The 19,195-nt window shown below is 39.9% G+C and overlaps 1 protein-coding gene across 17 annotated transcripts in view; it reads left to right on the top strand.

Moving 5' to 3' along the window:
• PBRM1 (polybromo 1) overlaps positions 1-19,195 on the top strand; it is a 55,514-nt gene that overhangs the window by 20,321 nt on the left and 15,998 nt on the right. For 16 of the 17 annotated variants that reach the window (XM_038148718.1, XM_038148714.1, XM_038148729.1 and 13 more), the window contains 13 exons: positions 2,498-2,639; positions 3,113-3,210; positions 5,737-6,013; positions 6,838-6,943; positions 8,148-8,790; positions 9,664-9,875; positions 10,669-10,854; positions 12,147-12,304; positions 12,868-13,134; positions 14,527-14,672; positions 14,953-15,110; positions 15,772-15,955; positions 17,130-17,340. In XM_038148718.1, the coding sequence (XP_038004646.1) occupies positions 2,498-2,639; positions 3,113-3,210; positions 5,737-6,013; positions 6,838-6,943; positions 8,148-8,790; positions 9,664-9,875; positions 10,669-10,854; positions 12,147-12,304; positions 12,868-13,134; positions 14,527-14,672; positions 14,953-15,110; positions 15,772-15,955; positions 17,130-17,340 (2,788 nt within the window). The remainder of the gene's footprint in view (positions 1-2,497; positions 2,640-3,112; positions 3,211-5,736; positions 6,014-6,837; positions 6,944-8,147; positions 8,791-9,663; positions 9,876-10,668; positions 10,855-12,146; positions 12,305-12,867; positions 13,135-14,526; positions 14,673-14,952; positions 15,111-15,771; positions 15,956-17,129; positions 17,341-19,195) is intronic. The other variant, XM_038148716.1, reaches the window with a different exon arrangement.

The raw sequence follows: 19,195 nt of genomic DNA, 5'->3' as shown, positions 1-19,195 counted from the left end.
TGAGATGTTCCCTATCCCAGCCTCTCAGTCACTTTGAATGTTATGAACCTCAGTCATTTGAGCTGAGGGCTGGTCCTGAGCTGCTCCTGGGTGTGGGAGGTAATCATGCTGATGGCTTTTAGTTGTCTCCTGATTTCCTCCTGGCTTGCTGCTCACAGATCACAGAACAGCTGAGGCTGGGAGGGAAAGCATCCTGGCCAAGCCCTGGCTGTGGCAGGGTCACCCAGAGCCTCATGTCCAGACTGTGTCCAGGCAGGTTTTGATGGTCTCCACAGATGGAGACTCCACATCCTCCCAGGGCAGCCAGTGCCCGTGTTTGACCACCCCCACAGTGAAAACCATTTGTGCTCAGCTGAAATTTCCTGTGTTCCCCTTTGCTCCACTCACCTCTTGCCCAGTCAGTGGACACAGCTGAGGTGACCCTGGCTGTCCCTTCATTCCCTCCCACCAGATGTTGAGCACATTGATGAGAATCCCCTGCCTCAAAGGGAGCAAAGCTCAGAGCTGGAGAGCAAGAAAATCCTGTTTGAAAAGAAAGGCATGATGCTGTCAAGGCTATGGCTTTGACATGTGGTGAAAGTGCCTCATGCAAAATTGACATTGCTGGGGAAGAGTCATTCTGTTAATTACAAATAAGCACAGGAAGAACAATCAGGAAAAGATGCAGGAGAATGAGTTCAGTTACCAAATGCTCAAGTGCTAGATCCTGGCAGGCTTGCAAGAACATTGTTCTTTATTAAATTTTACAGTGTTGGGAAGTAATGATCCCTTAGGCAAGTGGGTCAGGCTTTTTCATCCCAGAGGAGGAAGGTGTGCCAGGGAATTCCCTGGCAGCAGCTCTCTCTGAAACACACGTGGGAGTACAGGCACTGAAATTGGTACCTTCACGACACACCCTGGTGTTTTGTGCTCCTGGGGCTGCAGCTGAGGTTTAAAAATGTGCAGGGGTCTGGTGTCAAACACACTTGGGTTTGTGTGATAGCTACTTTTTGGGGAATTCAAAACAGTTTTTCTTAATGAGTGGGATCCCTTTTGGACAATGCTCTGTGACACAAGAATTCAAATGTTTGCATTTATGTGATGCGTTGGGGTTCTCTTGAATTTTGTGGTGGCTCTTGCTGGTTTTGGATTAGTTATAAATGGTTTGAGTGGAGCTTATATTAAATGTCATCACCTGGTCAAGCATATTTTGCCATATAACTTAAGCAGTTTTAGCAATATGGCAAATCAAAAAGTGGAACTAATTTTGAAGCATAAGAGACTGGTGCCTGGGCTAAAGTTTGAAGGGTTTATGGAAAACTTCTGTGTTTTTGTTTGTTTGATTCATAAGTGAGTCAATTGGGAAGAGAAAATGATGCCTCTAATATTTTGAATACACTGTAAATTTTCACTTTATCTGAGATTTAGGAGTTCTTTCATTCTTTTTGTCACTTAATAGAACTTATTATTTGGTGAATATTGTATATTTTTGAAATCATCTGTTTGTGTAACCAGTTTTCCTACCTTAGCAAGTACTTCCAGTGCATGTTGTATGTTTATAAAATCACAGGTCCAAGTAAAGAAGGTTCCCAATATATTTTAGAAGGAGACTGTCATCTTCAATAGGACATTTGTCAAATGCATCTCTTGATCCCACTCATTCTTTGTTAGTGGGTTGTTTTTCCCTGAAGAGGCAGGACTAGCACTTCACAATTTCTGAATAAAAGAAAATAAGTTGCATAACTGATCTTATCCTGGTGTTTGAATGTTTTTCAGTAGGGAATTTTTAGGCTAAGTGTTTGTCTAATAAATGGATCTTTTGGTTCTATGGAAAGAGTGTGTCTCACCTTCACTCCTTGCAGATATTCCACCTGGAAGGACTGGTGAGTTTGCAGTAGGCATTTTAGGGACTTGAGTGCCAACTTACAGTATTCTTTTGATTAATATTCTGATTTCAACCAAATTAAATATCATGCCAGTGTTGTTTTGGGCTTAGTGGTCTTATGAAACTGTAGCCTTACTTTTAAACTTCAGGTGAAGTGCACTTTGCTGTATCACCAGTCAACAGCCAGGTGTTTATCTAAGGGAGGGCACAGATTGGAGGGTTTAACAGAAGAGGTGCTGGGTGCTTTTGGCTCTCACTGCAGATGAGTGGAATTGATGGAGGGAAAGCAGCGTTTGGGGCTGTGCAGAGCTGGCCTGGCCTGAGGTCAGGGCTCAGGGGCACTGCAGCAGTGTCAGCAGCCTGTGCTGCTGCCTCACCTGTAACATCTCACCCAAGTATGAAAACAGGACTACAATCTCCACAACTTCCAAAATTACTGAAACTATTCTTTGAGGAGATACATTTCCCTAATATAGTCACAAGTGGAAGATGTTACTAGAGAATCAAAAACTAAATCCCATTTCTGTAGTTAGAGCTCTTTGACTATTGCTTTATCATGAAAATGAGGATATTAAAGAACTGTTTTGCTCTGTGTAACTAGTGAAATAGCTGACTAGTATTTCTGTTTTGCAGAACCAAGCTGAAGAACCATGAGTATGAAACTTTAGATCAGTTGGAGGCTGATCTGAATTTGATGTTTGAAAATGCCAAGCGCTACAATGTCCCCAATTCTGCCATCTATAAAAGGGTGCTGAAAATGCAGCAGGTTATGCAGGTATGTGGAGGAGAACAAGCAGAAGGATATAACTTCACATGTCAATTTATTTCCCTAAAGGATATTTTTCCAGAATAATTTTTAACTAGACCTGTATTTGCAGAAGTATTTTCTTATATAGACAGAAGTATGGGAATGGAGAGTGTCATGAAGTGATTTTTCCTCAGCACACCTGCTGCTTTCTGTGATTTCTTTCAGTCACTTTATTCCTTACTGTGACTCCTAACCTAATTAAATTGTGAGAAAATTGATGATGTAGGGGTTTTTTTGAGTTTGCCTTTAATTGAATAAGGCTAAAACCTTTCAGATTTCATTAAGTGTTCCAGCTAAGTGCTGTAGTCTGAAATGGCATTGTTTGCAAGTTGATTACTCAAAAGTTGTTCTGTCAGTTAGAAAGAACTATGCTGCTCTTTAATTCTGTTCTGTACGTGTCCAACAGTGAGTTTGGCTTCAGAGATTTGTTCTTTTTTCAGGCAAAGAAGAAGGAGCTTGCTAGGAGAGATGACATTGAGGATGGGGACAGCATGATTTCTTCTGCTACATCTGATACTGGAAGCTCAAAAAGGAAAAGGTATCTGCTTCTGTAGTTCCTGCAGGCCATAACATTGCTGCATCTCTTCTTGTTACAGAGAGTATTAAACCATGGTTTTTAGCATTTGTGTAAGGATTGGTAATTCTGAAACATAATGAAGTGTTAATTCTAATTAATTCAAAACTGTTGGCTGACTACTAATTCCCTATTTTGGTCTATTGGCAGTTGTCAACATCAGTTCAATAAGTAAAATGGGCACTGTAATTGCACTGATCTATGTGATTTTGTCAGTGGATTTCAGGATTTTTTGGGGAGAGTTCTTTTATTTTAGCCTGACAAATGTCATTTGAAGTGTCATTTGCAGTAAAGTCCAGCTCAGATAATATTATTGCAGTAGTAACAACAGCCAGTGTGTAACTGCAATTCAGCATCTTTCTTTGGTGTTGCTTATGAACATTGGTTTCCTGGATATTTATTTCTTGTTTTGTCAAAGCAGCAACAGTTGTGGTGGGAGGAAGGGAATGAAGCAGAGCATCAGCAAAGAGTCACTGAAGAACAATCAAATAAGTGCAGAAATGTACACTCATTTAAAAGCTTCAGAGAGAAAATATGAACATGGGTTTAGGAGGTGGTGCAGTCTAGGGATGCTGGGGAGAAGAAATGTAATGGAAAAGAGAGGCAGACCACAGAACCAAGTAATCAAGAAGGAACAAATTGCAAAAAATCACTAGCTTTATGATCTTCAAATTCAAAAAGAAGTACTAACCTAATCAAGCACGTAAAATTGTCATCAGTGTCCTTTTAACCCCATGTTGCTTTTGATCATGTTGTGCCAGACACTACTGAAATGCTTAAAAGGAAAAAATCTGTCAGGTCCTGTCATCTAAGAACAATAAAAGAGGAAAGGGAACAAGGGATTTCAGGCAAGGGAGATCAGAATGATGCCTGAAGAGCACCTGAAAATGCTTTTGATGTTGTCAGTTCAATGCTTGTTATCCATTCACTGGCTGAATGATAGCAAGGAAAAAAAGATCATAAATGCTGCTGATCACATAAGTGAAGGAATCAGAGGAATTCCAAAATGTGTCTGGAAAAGGAAACCAGTAACCCATGCAAAATTCATCCTGTTGGGAAAATAACAGTTACCCAGAAGAAAGTTGTTTGAATGTCCCCTTTTATGTATCAGATGCATGACACAAATCTTGAGTATTGGCAGGCCTTTTGCTGTTTCTGCTTTGGTTTTGCTTTGCCTGTATCTGTTGAAATGAGTGAGAAAAACCTGGAGACACATTAAAATGGGGGATTTGGCAGCATGTCTGTGTTCTGGCATTGCTCATCTGCTAGTGGGAAGAACTAACCAACATTTGCCAACAGTGGTAATGTTTAGCCTATAGAACATATATTTTGAGTTTTCTTTGTTGTTAGTTTTGTTTCATTCTTTTGCTGATCTCACCAAGGAGTAAGAGACATCTGAGGCAAAGGACTAGCTGAGTTAAGTTTATTTTAAATGTGTAATGAAAAGATCCACCTCACGGGAAATCTGTGTTGCAGTTTGGTTTCCAATAAGTTGTACTGGGATATTTTGCACATTCTGCAGTTCAAGGTAATTTTTTGTGGTGGTTGTTGTCTTTGCAGATAATATAATAGTCAAAGTTATAACTACCTGAATAAGGAGATTGCAGATTGGAAGCCTATTTACAAGTGCTTTGTAGTGAGTGCATTGCTGAGTGCCACAGTATCTGAGCTGAGACTCTGCATTATTGACATAAATATTCTTCCCCCTCATTTGATTTGCTTATAGGCCATGTACTATGTGTGCAGGGAGCCATGTACTTTTTTGTGATAAGCTGTGTCTTGGTTGTGCTGTCAGATTTCTTGAGACAACCATAACAGCTACTACACACAGGGTGACTGTAACATTTGTGGGGATAGCACGTACCATTTTCTACCTGGGCTTGCTGTCTTGGTGAGCTTTATTGACCTCAGACTTCATTTTGATTGAGAAATATTTAGGCAATTCTTTCTACTACATCTTTGATGTCCTTACTTGGTACTGAAGAATGTACAAAATTTCTCTGAGATAAATGCCTCATGTGTTTGATATTCTGTGTTCACCAGAAGTAATCGTGAAGGTATGACTGGTGGTTTTTACCCTGTTCACTCTGGATCTTGAGCTCTTGGATTCAGATGCCTGATCCTGACTGGTCTGTTTTCCCTGCATCCGTGAAGTGCTCAGAGCTCCTTTTGTCCTTTGCACCTTGAAAAATGAGTTAGCTGGTTTATTTTGTAGAACACTTGAACTCAGGGTCAATGAGAGAACAATCATCTGGAAGAGTCATTTCCTGTTTCTGTGTCAGGCCCCTGATTGTGCTGCTGTTGTCATTTGCAAATTCTGGTCTTAATGTTGAACTTCTTGGGTGTGTTTAGGGGGTTCTGGTTGTCTCTTCATGGTGGAGGATAATATAATTTTGATATTAATTTTGAGATTATTTGATAAGTGTTGGAAGTGGGGATAAGAGCCCCTGACATTTATTCTTTTCCTTTGTGCTCTTCTTAACCCGACAGTAAAAAGAACATCCGCAAGCAGCGCATGAAGATCTTGTACAACGCGGTTCTGGAAGCTCGAGAGCCTGGCACAGGCAGGAGGCTCTGTGATCTGTTCATGGTTAAGCCATCCAAAAAGGACTATCCAGACTACTACAAAATTATCCTGGAGCCAATGGACCTGAAGATGATAGAGCACAACATCCGCAATGACAAGTACGCGGCGGAGGAGGCCATGATCGAGGACATGAAGCTCATGTTCCGCAACGCCCGGCATTACAACGAGGAGGGCTCCCAGGTACTCCCCGGGGCCAGCAGCTATGCTTCTCTCTGCTGCTTTGCAGACATAAACTGCTCTTGGGATGGTTTCACTTTGACGATTACACGTATTATTTATTGTAATTGTTTCTTGAACATTGTTATTACTTATTCCACTGAAGTAGAAATTCTCAGGACTTCTGAGAAGGGGTGTCTTAGAAGGAAACCATCTTTGTTTTCATGGAAGTGGAGAGTGTAGGAGATCAGACTAGAAGACGTGACTTGTTTAGCTTAGCAAAAAGAGTCTGAAAGGGATATGGTTTTCATTTACAAGTATATTCTTGGGTGTGTCTATATTGTGATGTTTCTCAGGCAGCAGGAATGATGTGAAACAGGGAGGTGGTAAGAAACTTCCAGCTGTTTCTAATAAGGAACTTGGTCAGCATCTGCACTTCATCACCAGGATTGGGTTTGAAGACCCAGACCTGTTCCAGTCCTTTGTACCTTGATGAAATCTCAGTAGTTCAAGGGACCTTTCATTGCTCAGCAGAAGGGTTTGATGAGGAAATTGATGACACAGCTGCCCCTTGCCATTTTGTAGTCTTTGGAATAGAGATGCATCTTAATTGAATAATTTTTTCAGAATTTGTCACTCCCTAATTTAGAGGATGTCATCAGTTCTGCTTACCTGTGTCAGTTAAAAAGGAAGGCTTATTTATCAAAGGTACACTTTAAATAAAATACTCCATTTTGCTTTCAGCTTTTCCAAACTAACACTGAAGTGTTTCTTAGGAGCTAGTTCTTAACTAGTAAACACAGTAAACCTTGTTTTGGTTGGATTTTGATTATTTTGCTGATTAATAGGTGTACAATGATGCCCATATGCTGGAAAAGATCCTTAAGGAAAAAAGGAAAGAGCTGGGACCCTTGGCTGAAGATGATGATGTTGCATCCCCTAAACTAAAGCTAAGTAAGACAACCTTGTGCATTGCCTTGTCTCATTTCAATACTTAGAACACAACACAGGTGAACAGATCATCCTTTTAGACATAGACACGTTCTGCACAGTTGTTAACACTGACAAGGAAAGTAGAATTATATTTTCAAAATCTTGAAATGGCATGGTAATGGCATGTCTGTATTGTACAATAGAATTAAGTTTTTGCATGTAGTGTTTTCTAAGAAAAGTAACTTAGAGTGAAGAAAAAAGACTTGGGAATGGGTGAAAGGATTAAGATTTAGTCATACAGTGTTATCCAAATGTTAGATGGTGCATTATGTGCTCACTCAAGTAAGGGGCTTCTCAAATTGAACAAATCTCTTAATTTCACTGGTTAAATGTCTGGGATTTCCACAGAATGATTAAAAAAAAGTGAACCCTGTTTGGTAGATTATTGAAAGCCATGAAGAACCTGGAAGTAAAGTTCCTCGAGCTGTTGCCCTTACAACCTTGCTACTACTCAAATCTTATGTTCTCTTAATATGTGTTCAGAGCTGAGCAAACTGAGATGGATAAAATAGCACAAAAACCTTAAAGAAAATAACTGCACACAGTCCTCTTGCAAATTAAATGTGCAGCTCCTGGGTAAAGTACAGGGGTAGAGTATGGATGTAGACTTAGTCTGCAGTGCAGTAACAGAGATCCTGAATTAGTCAAAAAACCAACCTGATAATCCCATGGGAGGCCTTAATTTACATTTTACTTAAAATAATCCTTTCTTATTTGGCATAAACATGTCATAAAGGAATCTGATCATATTTCGAGTACTTAATTTTAGTGATAGCAGAACCCTGTGATGACAGGATTTTTAGCAGCTGCAGAGACAAATTCATGGAGAGCTGTAAAACCAAAATGAGTTTAGAGGAGTTTGTTAAAGCTGTTAGGTAGGAAAAGATGTTTTCCATGCTGAAGCCTGAGTAGGCCTTTGCCAGGTGGAGCATGGAGCAATATATTCTGTGTTTGCCAAAAAGAACATTAAAAAAATAAGTTCACAGAGTTATGAAGAATGTAGGAAGCTGCAGCCTGGAACAGGCTCTGTGTTGTGAGGCTTCTGCTCACACCACGAAATGTTTCTCCCATGAACAATTCTCTGGCGGAAACTAGAGATGGACAAATGAACGTGCAACTTCTCGGCTTTGTCATTTTAACTCCTTTTTTATTTTCGCCACGTTAGGTAGGAAAAGTGGCATTTCTCCCAAGAAGTCCAAGTACATGACCCCGATGCAGCAGAAGCTGAACGAGGTGTACGAGGCCGTGAAGAACTACACGGACAAGCGCGGGCGGCGGCTGAGCGCCATCTTCCTGCGGCTGCCCTCCCGCGCCGAGCTCCCCGACTACTACGTCACCATCAAAAAGCCCGTGGACATGGAGAAGATCAGGAGCCACATGATGGCAAATAAATACCAGGACATCGACTCCATGGTGGAGGACTTTGTCATGATGTTCAATAACGCTTGCACGTACAACGAGCCGGAGTCTTTGATTTATAAAGATGCCCTGGTCCTCCACAAGGTTTTGCTTGAAACTCGGAGAGAAATAGAAGGAGATGAGGATTCTCATGTGCCCAATGTCACTTTGCTGATTCAGGAACTTATCCATAACCTCTTTGTATCCGTTATGAGCCACCAGGATGATGAGGGCAGATGCTACAGCGACTCTTTAGCTGAGATTCCTGCTGTTGATCCCAACTTCCCAAATAAACCTCCTCTGACTTTTGATATTATCCGAAAAAATGTTGAAAATAATCGCTATAGAAGATTGGACTTGTTCCAGGAGAACATGTTTGAGGTGCTGGAGAGGGCCCGGAGAATGAACAGGTGAGCAAACCCTTATTTTTCAGGTACTTTTATCACAAGGTTTGCATTTAATGTTAGACAAAGGCTGAAGTTTTTTAAGGTGTTTGCTTTCCTTGATATAGGTGTTTGGAAAACTAAATCTCAGAAGCTCTGTCAGTTCTTCAGTGGAACATTTGCTTTGATTTAAAAACTAGGAAGAAGTTAGTTTTCTGCTAAGAGATCATTTTGACAATAATCTTCCAAAGGAGCACCTTATGACAAAAAGGTTCCTGCTAACTTTGAAATTGAAAAAGTGAGGAAAGCTGTTCTCTAACTGTTCAAATAGTGAATTACTCCTTTGGAGCAGTCACACTTGGTTGAGTTATGGTGCAAAAACTATGAACACTTGCAACTTCTCCTAGTGTTTTGCTTGAATTCAGTAGCCTTTTTGGGATTGTGCAGGTGAGAGCTTGACTGTGAAGAGAGGAGGTAAAAAAGGATCTTAAAACATCTACTAAGAGGAGTATGGATAGTTAAAATAAGTCAGTTTTTTTAATACTACTGGTATTACTCAAGTTGTCAGAAGTTAACAGATTGTGGAGGTCCAGTGACAAGTAGCCTTGGTCACAGCTAGGTACCTTTGATTTTCCTGGCATTTCAGGACTGGTGTATACCAAAATAATGTTGTAGGTAAACTATAATGCAGATTGACAGTGGACTAGCAGGTGTAGCATCATTTAATGCTTCATGGCTTCAAGCCAGTCTCTACTGCTGCTTATGAGTAAGCAGAGAAATCCATTGGCAGAGTGAAGCTTTCAATTGATCACAAAGAGTGGTGATTGATGGGTGTGTTTAGGCTCCTGTTTGACCCTGCACAAACTGTGGTTTTACCCTGTTTCTCATGGTTTTGGACAGGACTGATTCAGAGATCTATGAGGATGCAGTGGAACTTCAGCAGTTCTTCATTAAAATTCGAGATGAACTGTGTAAAAATGGAGAGATTCTGCTGTCACCTGCTCTCAGCTACACCACCAAGCATCTTCACAACGATGTAGAAAAGGAGAAGAAGGAAAAGCTGCCCAAAGAAATTGAGGAGGATAAACTCAAAAGGGAGGAGGAGAAGAGAGGTAGCTGCTTTTGTTTCAATAATTTTGAATGTACCAAATGAAAGATGTACCCACACATACAATACGTTGCTTCAGCTTTGCCTGCTGAAAGGACTTCAGTAGTCTGCTTGTCCCCCAGTCTTCTATTTTCAAGTTATGAGAGATTTATTTTATTTTGATCTTTATCAGCCAGGCCAGAAAGTTTTTAAGAAAGAGATGTAGGTAGATATTAACCCTGTGTGAACTCTTTAATCAGAATACATTGGGGTACAAGTATTATTTCAAGGACTTTATAAAGGAAAACAGTAGGTTTTTACTTTAGCTTTCTGCTGATAATAAACTTAACAACGAATATTCCCATTGATCTTTTAGTAATTTTCTTTTTGACACATACTGATGGTGTTGTCTGTGCTCATGCTTTTAACACTGCTGAAGAAGTGAGGTTTGATAAGCCTTTTGTGTTTTGGCTACTGTGGATGTGCAGAGGAGTGGGCTTGCACTGTTTTGTAGGGCATGAAGTGTACCCTGAAGATCCTTTATTTCACAGTTCCTGGTAGTTTGTCTGTGCTCCATTGTGCACCATGTTTAAAGCAATAAATAAGCTCTCCAATTGCGCTTTTCCGCAGACAGGAGCAGAGCTGTTGGCAATTTTGTCCACAAATCATCTTTCTAACATGGTTGATCTTCCCTCATAGATGTCAGCAGCAGTAAAGCCTGGTAACTCCAGGCTCAAAGTGAGGCACTGACATCAAGAATCTTGGCTAATGTGGAAATGTGACATTACTAACATCTGGTTTTCCCTTTTTGAAATAAGAAGCTGAAAAGAGTGAAGATTCCTCTGGATCAGCTGGGCTGTCGAGTTTGCATCGGACCTACAGCCAGGACTGCAGCTTCAAGAACAGCATGTACCATGTGGGGGATTATGTGTATGTGGAGCCTGCAGAGGCCAGCTTGCAGCCTCACATCGTCTGCATCGAGAGGCTGTGGGAAGATTCAGCTGGTAAGGATGTCCTTACTGCAGGAAAACACTAGGGTGAAACTTATTATTATTGTTTTCAGCTTCTGTTGTATTTGCAGGGACCCCCGTGGCAGGGAGGAATGATGAATCTGACTCCATGTTCTCAGAAGGCTAATTTATTACTTTATGATACTATATTATACTAAAGAATACTATACTATACCATACTAAAGAATACAGAAAGGATACTTACTCAGTGCTAAAAAGATAATAATGAAAACTTGTGACTCTTTCCAGAGTCCAACACAACTCGGCACCAATTGGCCAAAAAGTCAAAACAACTCACACCAGAATCCAATGAAACAATCACCTGTTGGTAAATAATCTCCAAACACATCCCACATGAGAAAAAACACAGGAGAAGCAAATGAGATAAGAACTGTTTTCCTTTTCTCTGATGCTTTTCAGCTTGCCTGGAGAAAAATCCTGGGAGAAGGGATTTTTTCAGAGAATATGAATGCTACAAGCTTCCAATTTGATTTTTTTCCCTGTGTAGATGTTACTTATTTTATTTGCAGAACTGTTTGAACCAGTGCGTATGTTTTTTGTTGTTGTTTCTGAGTTGCTTTTTTCTGAAAGGTTATTACTAACAGAAAATTCTTGGGACAACATGGGATTTTTTTGGTGTTCATTTTCTGCCTACCCTCAAATTGTAAGCCTTGCAGGGATGGGATTCTGAGTGGGATGGACTCCTTGTAATTTAGGTGCAGAAGAACACTTTTTCTGTGCTGAGAAATCTGAACCAAAGATAGGTACAGGTTTCCTTTGATTTAGAAAAATAGTGCATATTTGTAACTTCTGTATAAATCATTGTTACTGATTTGAGTTTGTCATCACATAATTTGTCACAGCATAAAATTATAGAAATAGTTCTTTAAAAACTTAAAAACAGCTGAGATTCTTTAAATAATCACGTGATTGTTGTGTGGACTTCAAAACCATTTCAAGGCCTGAAAGTTAGATCTATAAATAAGAACAAATTTCTCCTTTATTTTGCTGAGACAGGATTTACTGGGGAAATAACAATAGCCAGGCTTTTAAAAATAACTTGTTTTCCTTTTCTGAAAAGTTGAATATTTTCCTGTTTAAAAGCAGATTGCTCCTGGTATAAATGACTGCATGGCTATTTGATTAATCAGTCAATTGCTAATTGTTCTTACTTGGCTCATACACTAGAGAATGTCATTTACATTTTTTTCTTTCTATCTCCCCTCTCTTTTTTTTTTTTTTTCTTTTTTTTTTTGTTTTGTTTTGTTTTGTTTTCTATTTTAAAGGAGAGAAATGGCTCTATGGCTGCTGGTTTTATCGACCAAATGAAACTTTTCATCTTGCAACACGAAAATTCCTGGAGAAAGAAGTTTTTAAAAGTGATTATTACAGTAAAGTTCCTGTTAGCAAAATTTTAGGCAAATGTGTGGTCATGTTTGTCAAGGTGAGAGACTGTTCTGACTAATTTATAAAACAAGTAATGCTTTCTGCTATTTCCTGTAGAGCTGTAGGCACTCTAACATAGAGACATTCCAGTTATACCTAAATAAAATAGGACTTGCTTCTGTGGGCTGTTTGGATCTTCTTTGCTTCCTGAGACATGTGGTTCACCCAGGTGATGGAGGTTCCCTGTGCTGGTTGATTTGTGGTTATGGTCACCCCTGGCTTGGTGAATGTGTCCTTTTCCCAAGTCAAAGCTCAGAAATCTTGTGAAAGTGATTTCAGGCTGCAGGTCTTGTACTTGTTAATTCACTGGATTGGGAAATGAATAAAACCTAACTCTTCTCACATGCCAACCTGTACTGAATTAGCTCCTTCTCCAAAGGTGGCATTTTTGTTTGTTGTTATTCTTGCTAAAACTTGGCCTACAAACTGGAAGAAGAGTACTCAGCAAAAAGGCTTCTGGCAGAAGCATAGAAAAAACTGAAGCCATGAGAGGGAGTTTACTGCGTGTCTGTTGAGTGTGGGTGATGCTGAAATATTTCGTATTTTTCCTTCAATCTGCAGGAATATTTTAAATTGTGCCCTGAGAACTTCAGAGATGAGGATGTCTACGTGTGTGAGTCGCGCTATTCTGCGAAGACAAAGTCTTTTAAGAAGATTAAACTGTGGACTATGCCTGTGAGCTCTGTCAGATTTGTCCCACGAGATGTGCCCCTGCCTGTGGTCAGAGTTGCTTCTGTGTTTGCCAATACAGACAAAGTAGATGAGGAGAAACACAGTGAAACTCTGGAGGACAGTAAGGTGGGAGAAAGTATCCTTCATCTTGAAAAGGTATGCAAGGGGAATGTTGATTGTATTTGACAGATAGAGAATGCAAAATATTAGCCCTCATGGCTTGGGTTTCACCACATCCAGACACAATAAAATATAAATGAATATAATATTTTTGTTATAAATTACATTACAGATATTTGTAAACTAACACAAAATAGAAATAGACATAACAGAAATCATGAACTGTGTAAATATTTATTACAAATCTCTTTCTTGTGATCGTGTGATGGGGTTGGTTTGGGTTTTTACCATTTCAGAAAATAACACTTTTATTGTAAAGCCTGTCCTAAGCCTTAAAGAACCAGTAGAACTAAAAGTCTAAGTTTAGTTTATGGCAGTGCTGTAATGCTTTGTTGTGTAGCATTTCAGTAAAACATTCAGTAGCTGGGCAGCTGTAAGTAATACATAATATTCTGTTGTTTGTGGCCTGTTTGTGGTTGATAACTAAGTAGTTTATTGTCAAAATGCTTAAGAATATTTCTGTCCAACGTAGTGGATAAAATGGTTCATTTATTGTACCTAGGGTAAGAAAGCAAATAAATTTAGGTAAGTGTATTAAAATCAGTTAAATTTAACCAGTTTTGTCTGAAATAAATTTAGAGCCATGAAAAAATAAGAGACTCATAAAATATCATAAATCACTTAAAAAACCCATGAAAAATCCACTTTGCATTTTCTAACAGAACCTGAGAACACAGTACTCAGCACACCCATTGTCAGCTTTTGTCAGACACCTAGTGTGTATTGGTATATTTATTCACATCATGGCAAAAGATGGAATTAATTCTACTGAGAGAATGAAAACCCATAGGATCTTTTCATTCCATGCCTTGGTGAGACAGCCTGTGTTTCCTTGGCTTTCTGGAATCACAAGCTGAAAGATGGACTGAGGCACAACTCGAGTTTTTACTAAAAAGTAAGAAATTAAATAGAGCAGATGGTTTGAATTTGTAAGCAGTACATGGAGTGTTCACATAATTGTATAAGAGAGTTGAATCATTACATTTTTGTGTCTGTTAGCTCAGCCATATATTCAGTTCTTGTTTCCTAAGCACATTACTGGGCTTTAAACCATCAGAGCTGACAAGGCTTGGCTTGGCCAGTTTACTTTGAAGCACTAGAACAAAAAAAAAAAAAAAGACCTGTAAATTACTATTCTGGCAAAATTAGAGCTTTGTGAATTAGGAAAGCTTGTGACAGACATGGAGGGTATCTTTGGCTTTTCAGTTTTAATTCAGGAAACTTTTGCACACACATCTCTGCTTAGTGCTTGCCTATTATTGTTAGCATAAAGATAGAGCAAAGCCTTTTACTGGTACCTGACATCTCTTTATTTCTGTGCCTGGTTTTCCTCCTTCCTCAAGTTTCTAAATGCTTCTTCTCCTGCAGGACAAAGAAGATGTTCCAGTAGAAATGTCCAATGGGGAGCCTGGTTGCCATTACTTTGAGCAGCTCTGCTACAATGACATGTGGCTGAAGGTTGGGGACTGTGTCTTCATCAAGTCACATGGGCTGGTGCGGCCTCGAGTAGGAAGGTAGGGGCAGCTTCTTGTTTGCAGTTTACAGCTGTAAAAATAACTTGGATAAAAGAGGGGCTGGTTGTAAAAGAAGGTGGGAAAAAATGTGAGTGAAGTGTTACAAGGTGTTGATAGGTGGAGGCGGAATTTTAGCTGCCTAATAAAAACCTAGTCCAGTTGTACAGCTGGAATTGGCTGTTCTGTATTCATCTTCCTCTGATGGTCTTTCTGAGCATCCTGCTACCTCATTTTGAAGAAATGGCCTTTCATTTATGTTGCTGGGTCGGTTTCTTTGCAGAATTGAGAAGATGTGGGTGCGAGATGGAGCCGCATATTTCTTTGGTCCAATCTTTATACATCCCGAAGAAACTGAGCATGAGCCAACTAAAATGTTCTACAAGAAGGAGGTGTTTTTGAGTAACTTGGAGGAGACCTGTCCCATGACTTGCATTTTGGGTAATTATTAAAAGCTTTAATCTGATGGACATCTTCTTTTCCTACCCAATCTGAAGTGATTGAAGGCTGAAGTGTGTAGGCTTGATTCCAAGTACATCTTTTTCATTGAGGGAGGGAGGAGATACCATTCAGTGAGTTTGTAATATCCATTCCTGCCTGTGGGACCTGTGATGAGAATTCACTATAAGGAAGCTTTTTTACATGTATGATGTGAAAATGAACATGGCAGCCAGAGAACAGAAAGTTCCATTATTCTTGCACATTAATGTAATAACTCCAGTACATCTTACCTGCAAAGTTGAAAGGAGGGGTAGGAGGTCGAAATTTGGTTTGTTGCAGGAGATGATGGCTGTGTACTTTGTTTGGAGTTATGCTGTGATAAATATGATAACTGATAGGGATCATAGGGGCTTGTGATTTTGTGGGTTCTCTAGGTCTTAAAAGCAATCCAAAAGCTGCATTGTGATGCTGTAGGTTTCTTGTGAGTGGCATTATTTGGTTGGAATATCAACTGATGTATTTTCCGTAGTTGTGCCGAATGCCAATTGGAAGCTGGAATCTTCCAGACTTACGAGACAGGCAAAAAAATGGACTTTCCACACTTCTAAAAGAAAATCTGCAAGTGTGGCTGCCTTCTTACCCAGCTCTTTCATTTCTGCAGGAAAGTGTGTCGTTCTGTCATTCAAAGACTTCCTCTCGTGCAGACCAACAGAAATCCCCGAAAACGACGTTTTTCTTTGCGAGAGCCGCTACAACGAAAGCGACAAACAAATGAAGAAATTCAAGGGCTTGAAGAGGTTCTCACTGTCTGCGAAAGTTGTAGATGATGAAATATACTATTTTAGGTAAAAATGTGAGGGGAATGAGGGGGTCACCTGAGCACTCCTCTGGACTGTAATGGACTGCAGCCAAGCCCACACCCAGCCTTTTGGTCTGGAATAGGGGAGAGAATCTGAGGGGCAGAAGGAAGAAAAACTCCTGGCTCAAGTTAGAAACAGTTGAAAAAGTGGAGCAAAGCTACATGCACAAGCAGAGCAAGATAAGGAATTAATTCCCTACTTTTCATCAGCAGGCAGATGCTTAGCTGTTTCCTGGAAAGCAGGGCTTGGCACCCGTAATGGTTACTGGGAAAGACAAATGCCATAACCCTGAATGTACCCTGTCCTCTCCTTCTCCCCATGTTTTATTGCTGAGCACTGTGTCAGAGTATGGAATATCCCCTTGGCTGGTTTGGCTTAGCTGTCCTGGTTGTCTCCTCTCCCAGATCACTGCCCAGCCCCAGCCTGCTGGGGCACAGAGTGGGGAAAAGGAAAGGCCTTGAGGCTGATCTCTTCAGCACTAATTACAGCACGGTGTGTTATCCACCCTGTTGTCTCACAGATCCAAAACAAGGCACCTCTCAGCTGCTGTGCAGGGAATTAACCCCATCCCAGCCTGACCCAGGACATCCACAGAAGTCAGAGGTGTAATTTCAGATGATCACACTCTTGGGAAGAATTCCAGATAGCATCAGTCTTTTTATAGTCTTAATACCAATTGATCTTTTCCTTTCCTTCCTCTGACTTCAGGAAAAGTCATTACTTTATCAGATTGGTACATTCTCTTGGATATTGTGAAAATACTTAAGTCCTCATGAGTAAGGAAAATCTTTTGGTGAACATTCATATTAATAAAATAAGAATATTAAGTTCTAACTTAAGTAAAAGGTGAAATCTAAAGAAGCTGTGGTGTTAATTTTTACAATAGAAGGCAATTAAGTACTTGTATTGAAATCCCCTTTTAACTCATAAAAAATCTTTCTAATGAGTGACTGAAATGAGCACTGGCCATAAACACAAAAAATTAGTTCTGCTCAGGGTTCTCAAAGGAAGCATAGGCACATCTCAAGTCACCTTTGTTTCTATACTGTTCAGTCAGAAATTAAGAAGAGTTGATTTTTCTCTTCAAAAACAAGTTCTTTCTCCTGTAAGGTGTGACTCTGTTCTCAGCTGCTTTTTGTCTTCCTCCTCCACCTTCCAGAAAACCCATAGTTCCTCAGAAAGAGCCATCTCCTCTCCTGGAAAAGAAGATTCAGCAGCTGGAAGCAAAGTTTGCTGAGTTGGAAGGAGGTGATGAGGACATGGAGGAGATGGGAGAAGAGGAAGGTGATATGACTGAAACACCTTCCATGCCTCAGCTTCAGGCCCCCTTAGCCAGTGATTTGGATATAATGCCTTATACTCCACCCCAGGTAAGGACTTTCCTTCAGGAACCCTTAAACCTTGATATTCCACATTCTTTTCCCAATCCAAATGAAGAAAGTAACATTTTATCATATACAAAAAAAAAGGATTCATACTGAAGTTTACAAGTGTATGGAGTAAATGACACAAAACAATGTTGGCATGACCAATATGATATCCAGGTGATAGTGTTTCATTGCATTAAAATATTTTTAAAGGAGATCATTCAGCTGAGGAAAACCCAGGGTACATTTTTATGTGTTATTTCTAATAATGAGGTTTTCTGTGACACTTGTTCAGAAGTATCAGGTCTTCATATAAAATTCAAATACAAATTTTCTTACACAAGGGCTGGAATTTGTGTAACTGAGTGTGGAAGCAGAGTGAGGAACTGCTTTAGCTAGAAATTCAACTGACCAAAAAAGTTTGTTTGCAACTGGATTAAACCCTTTATCTGTGTCACCATACTCCCACATCCAAGCTAATGCCAGTCTTAAAAAGGCAGTGGGAATGATCTGCTGGGAACAGGAAGGAGTTCCAGACACTTTTGTGACCAGCAGTGTGGATTTCTGCTGCATTACATTGAAAGGGTGTGACCCTGGGGTGGAAGTGTCTTTGGATGTTGTGAAAGAGTTGCTGGAGTTGAAAGCTTTTGCCTGGTTTGAATGTGATGTTTTGCCATGTGGGCAACCATCAAATGCATTTTCCCTTGCAAGGTTGCTCACTGCTCTTGTTTAACATGCTGAATTTTATGAGCAGCTTGAAAATTCTTGAAGAGTATTCCAATAGAAGTGGAATTTTATCTAACAACTACTAAACCCCAGAACTTCTAAACTTTTTTGTTTCTTCTGACAACAAAAAAAATCTTGTAACACCTAAGAGGAGACAAGACAAGTGACTGTGTGGTATTGTGGGGCTTGGCAGATAGGTGGGTGATGCTTTCCTGCTGCAGTTTGCTGTGAATCAAGTCAATGTACTTAAAAAAAAGATGTGCAGCTTCATTCTTTGCCTCAGCAATATGGCTGAGAAAAGGCATGAAAGGGGGTCCTGGTTGATTTCTTCTTTTAAGAAGTCTGAAAGAAAGTGCACAGTTATCTGGCTCCAGTGGAAAACACTGTTCTTTTAAAAATGTGTGTGTGGGAGATGGAAAAGGACAGAGAATGCAAGAACCGAATTTGGAATTCTTATGATTTCTCCAAGTCCTGTTTGCCCTTCCAAACTGATGGGAAGCTTTTTGATTAGGTTACTGTTATCAAAACTGTTGCAAGAGCTACGTAGGCTAAAACAGTGGTAAACTTGTAGCTCTCTATTTGCAGATGTGTCAAAGGCCAAAAGTATAATTAGATTTCCCTCTTTTTGGTTTGAGAACTCTCCATCTGCCTATGTGGGCTTGCCCAAGAAGCCAGGCTGGAATTGTATCTGCCATGTGTATCATCCCAAACCCTGTGTGGAGTTTTCTTCACTTCCTCCAGTCTTTATGTTCATAATGAAAACTTAAAGGGTGGATTGCAAGTTAGTACAGTGAAGTTTAGAATTAGATCTAAATGGGCCTCAGTTAATCTTGTTTAAATTCATAAGCAAGACTTTTTAAGCATCTTGGTATTACTAAAACTTTGTTTGTAGCTGAGAGGAAAGTGTTGAACTGTGGGGTCAAAGAAGCAAGTGGGAGGAGTCAGTAACATGGTCAGAATTTCAGAAGAGAAAGGAAACAGTTGAATGTATTTTTGTTTCCTTTTTTGCCTCCACTAGGTACTTGGAAACAATGGCACTTTTCAATATGTGATAGATCTGTAATGTCTGGGGTGTGAGAAAGGCCTTTGAGGGTTTTGATGTGATGATACATTTATGGGTCTTACTGGTCAG

This window comes from Motacilla alba, chromosome 12 (genome assembly GCF_015832195.1).
Source record: "Motacilla alba alba isolate MOTALB_02 chromosome 12, Motacilla_alba_V1.0_pri, whole genome shotgun sequence".
In the NCBI taxonomy this organism is placed as follows: Eukaryota; Metazoa; Chordata; class Aves; order Passeriformes; family Motacillidae; genus Motacilla; species Motacilla alba.
This window is presented reverse-complemented; position numbering and strand designations above follow the sequence as displayed.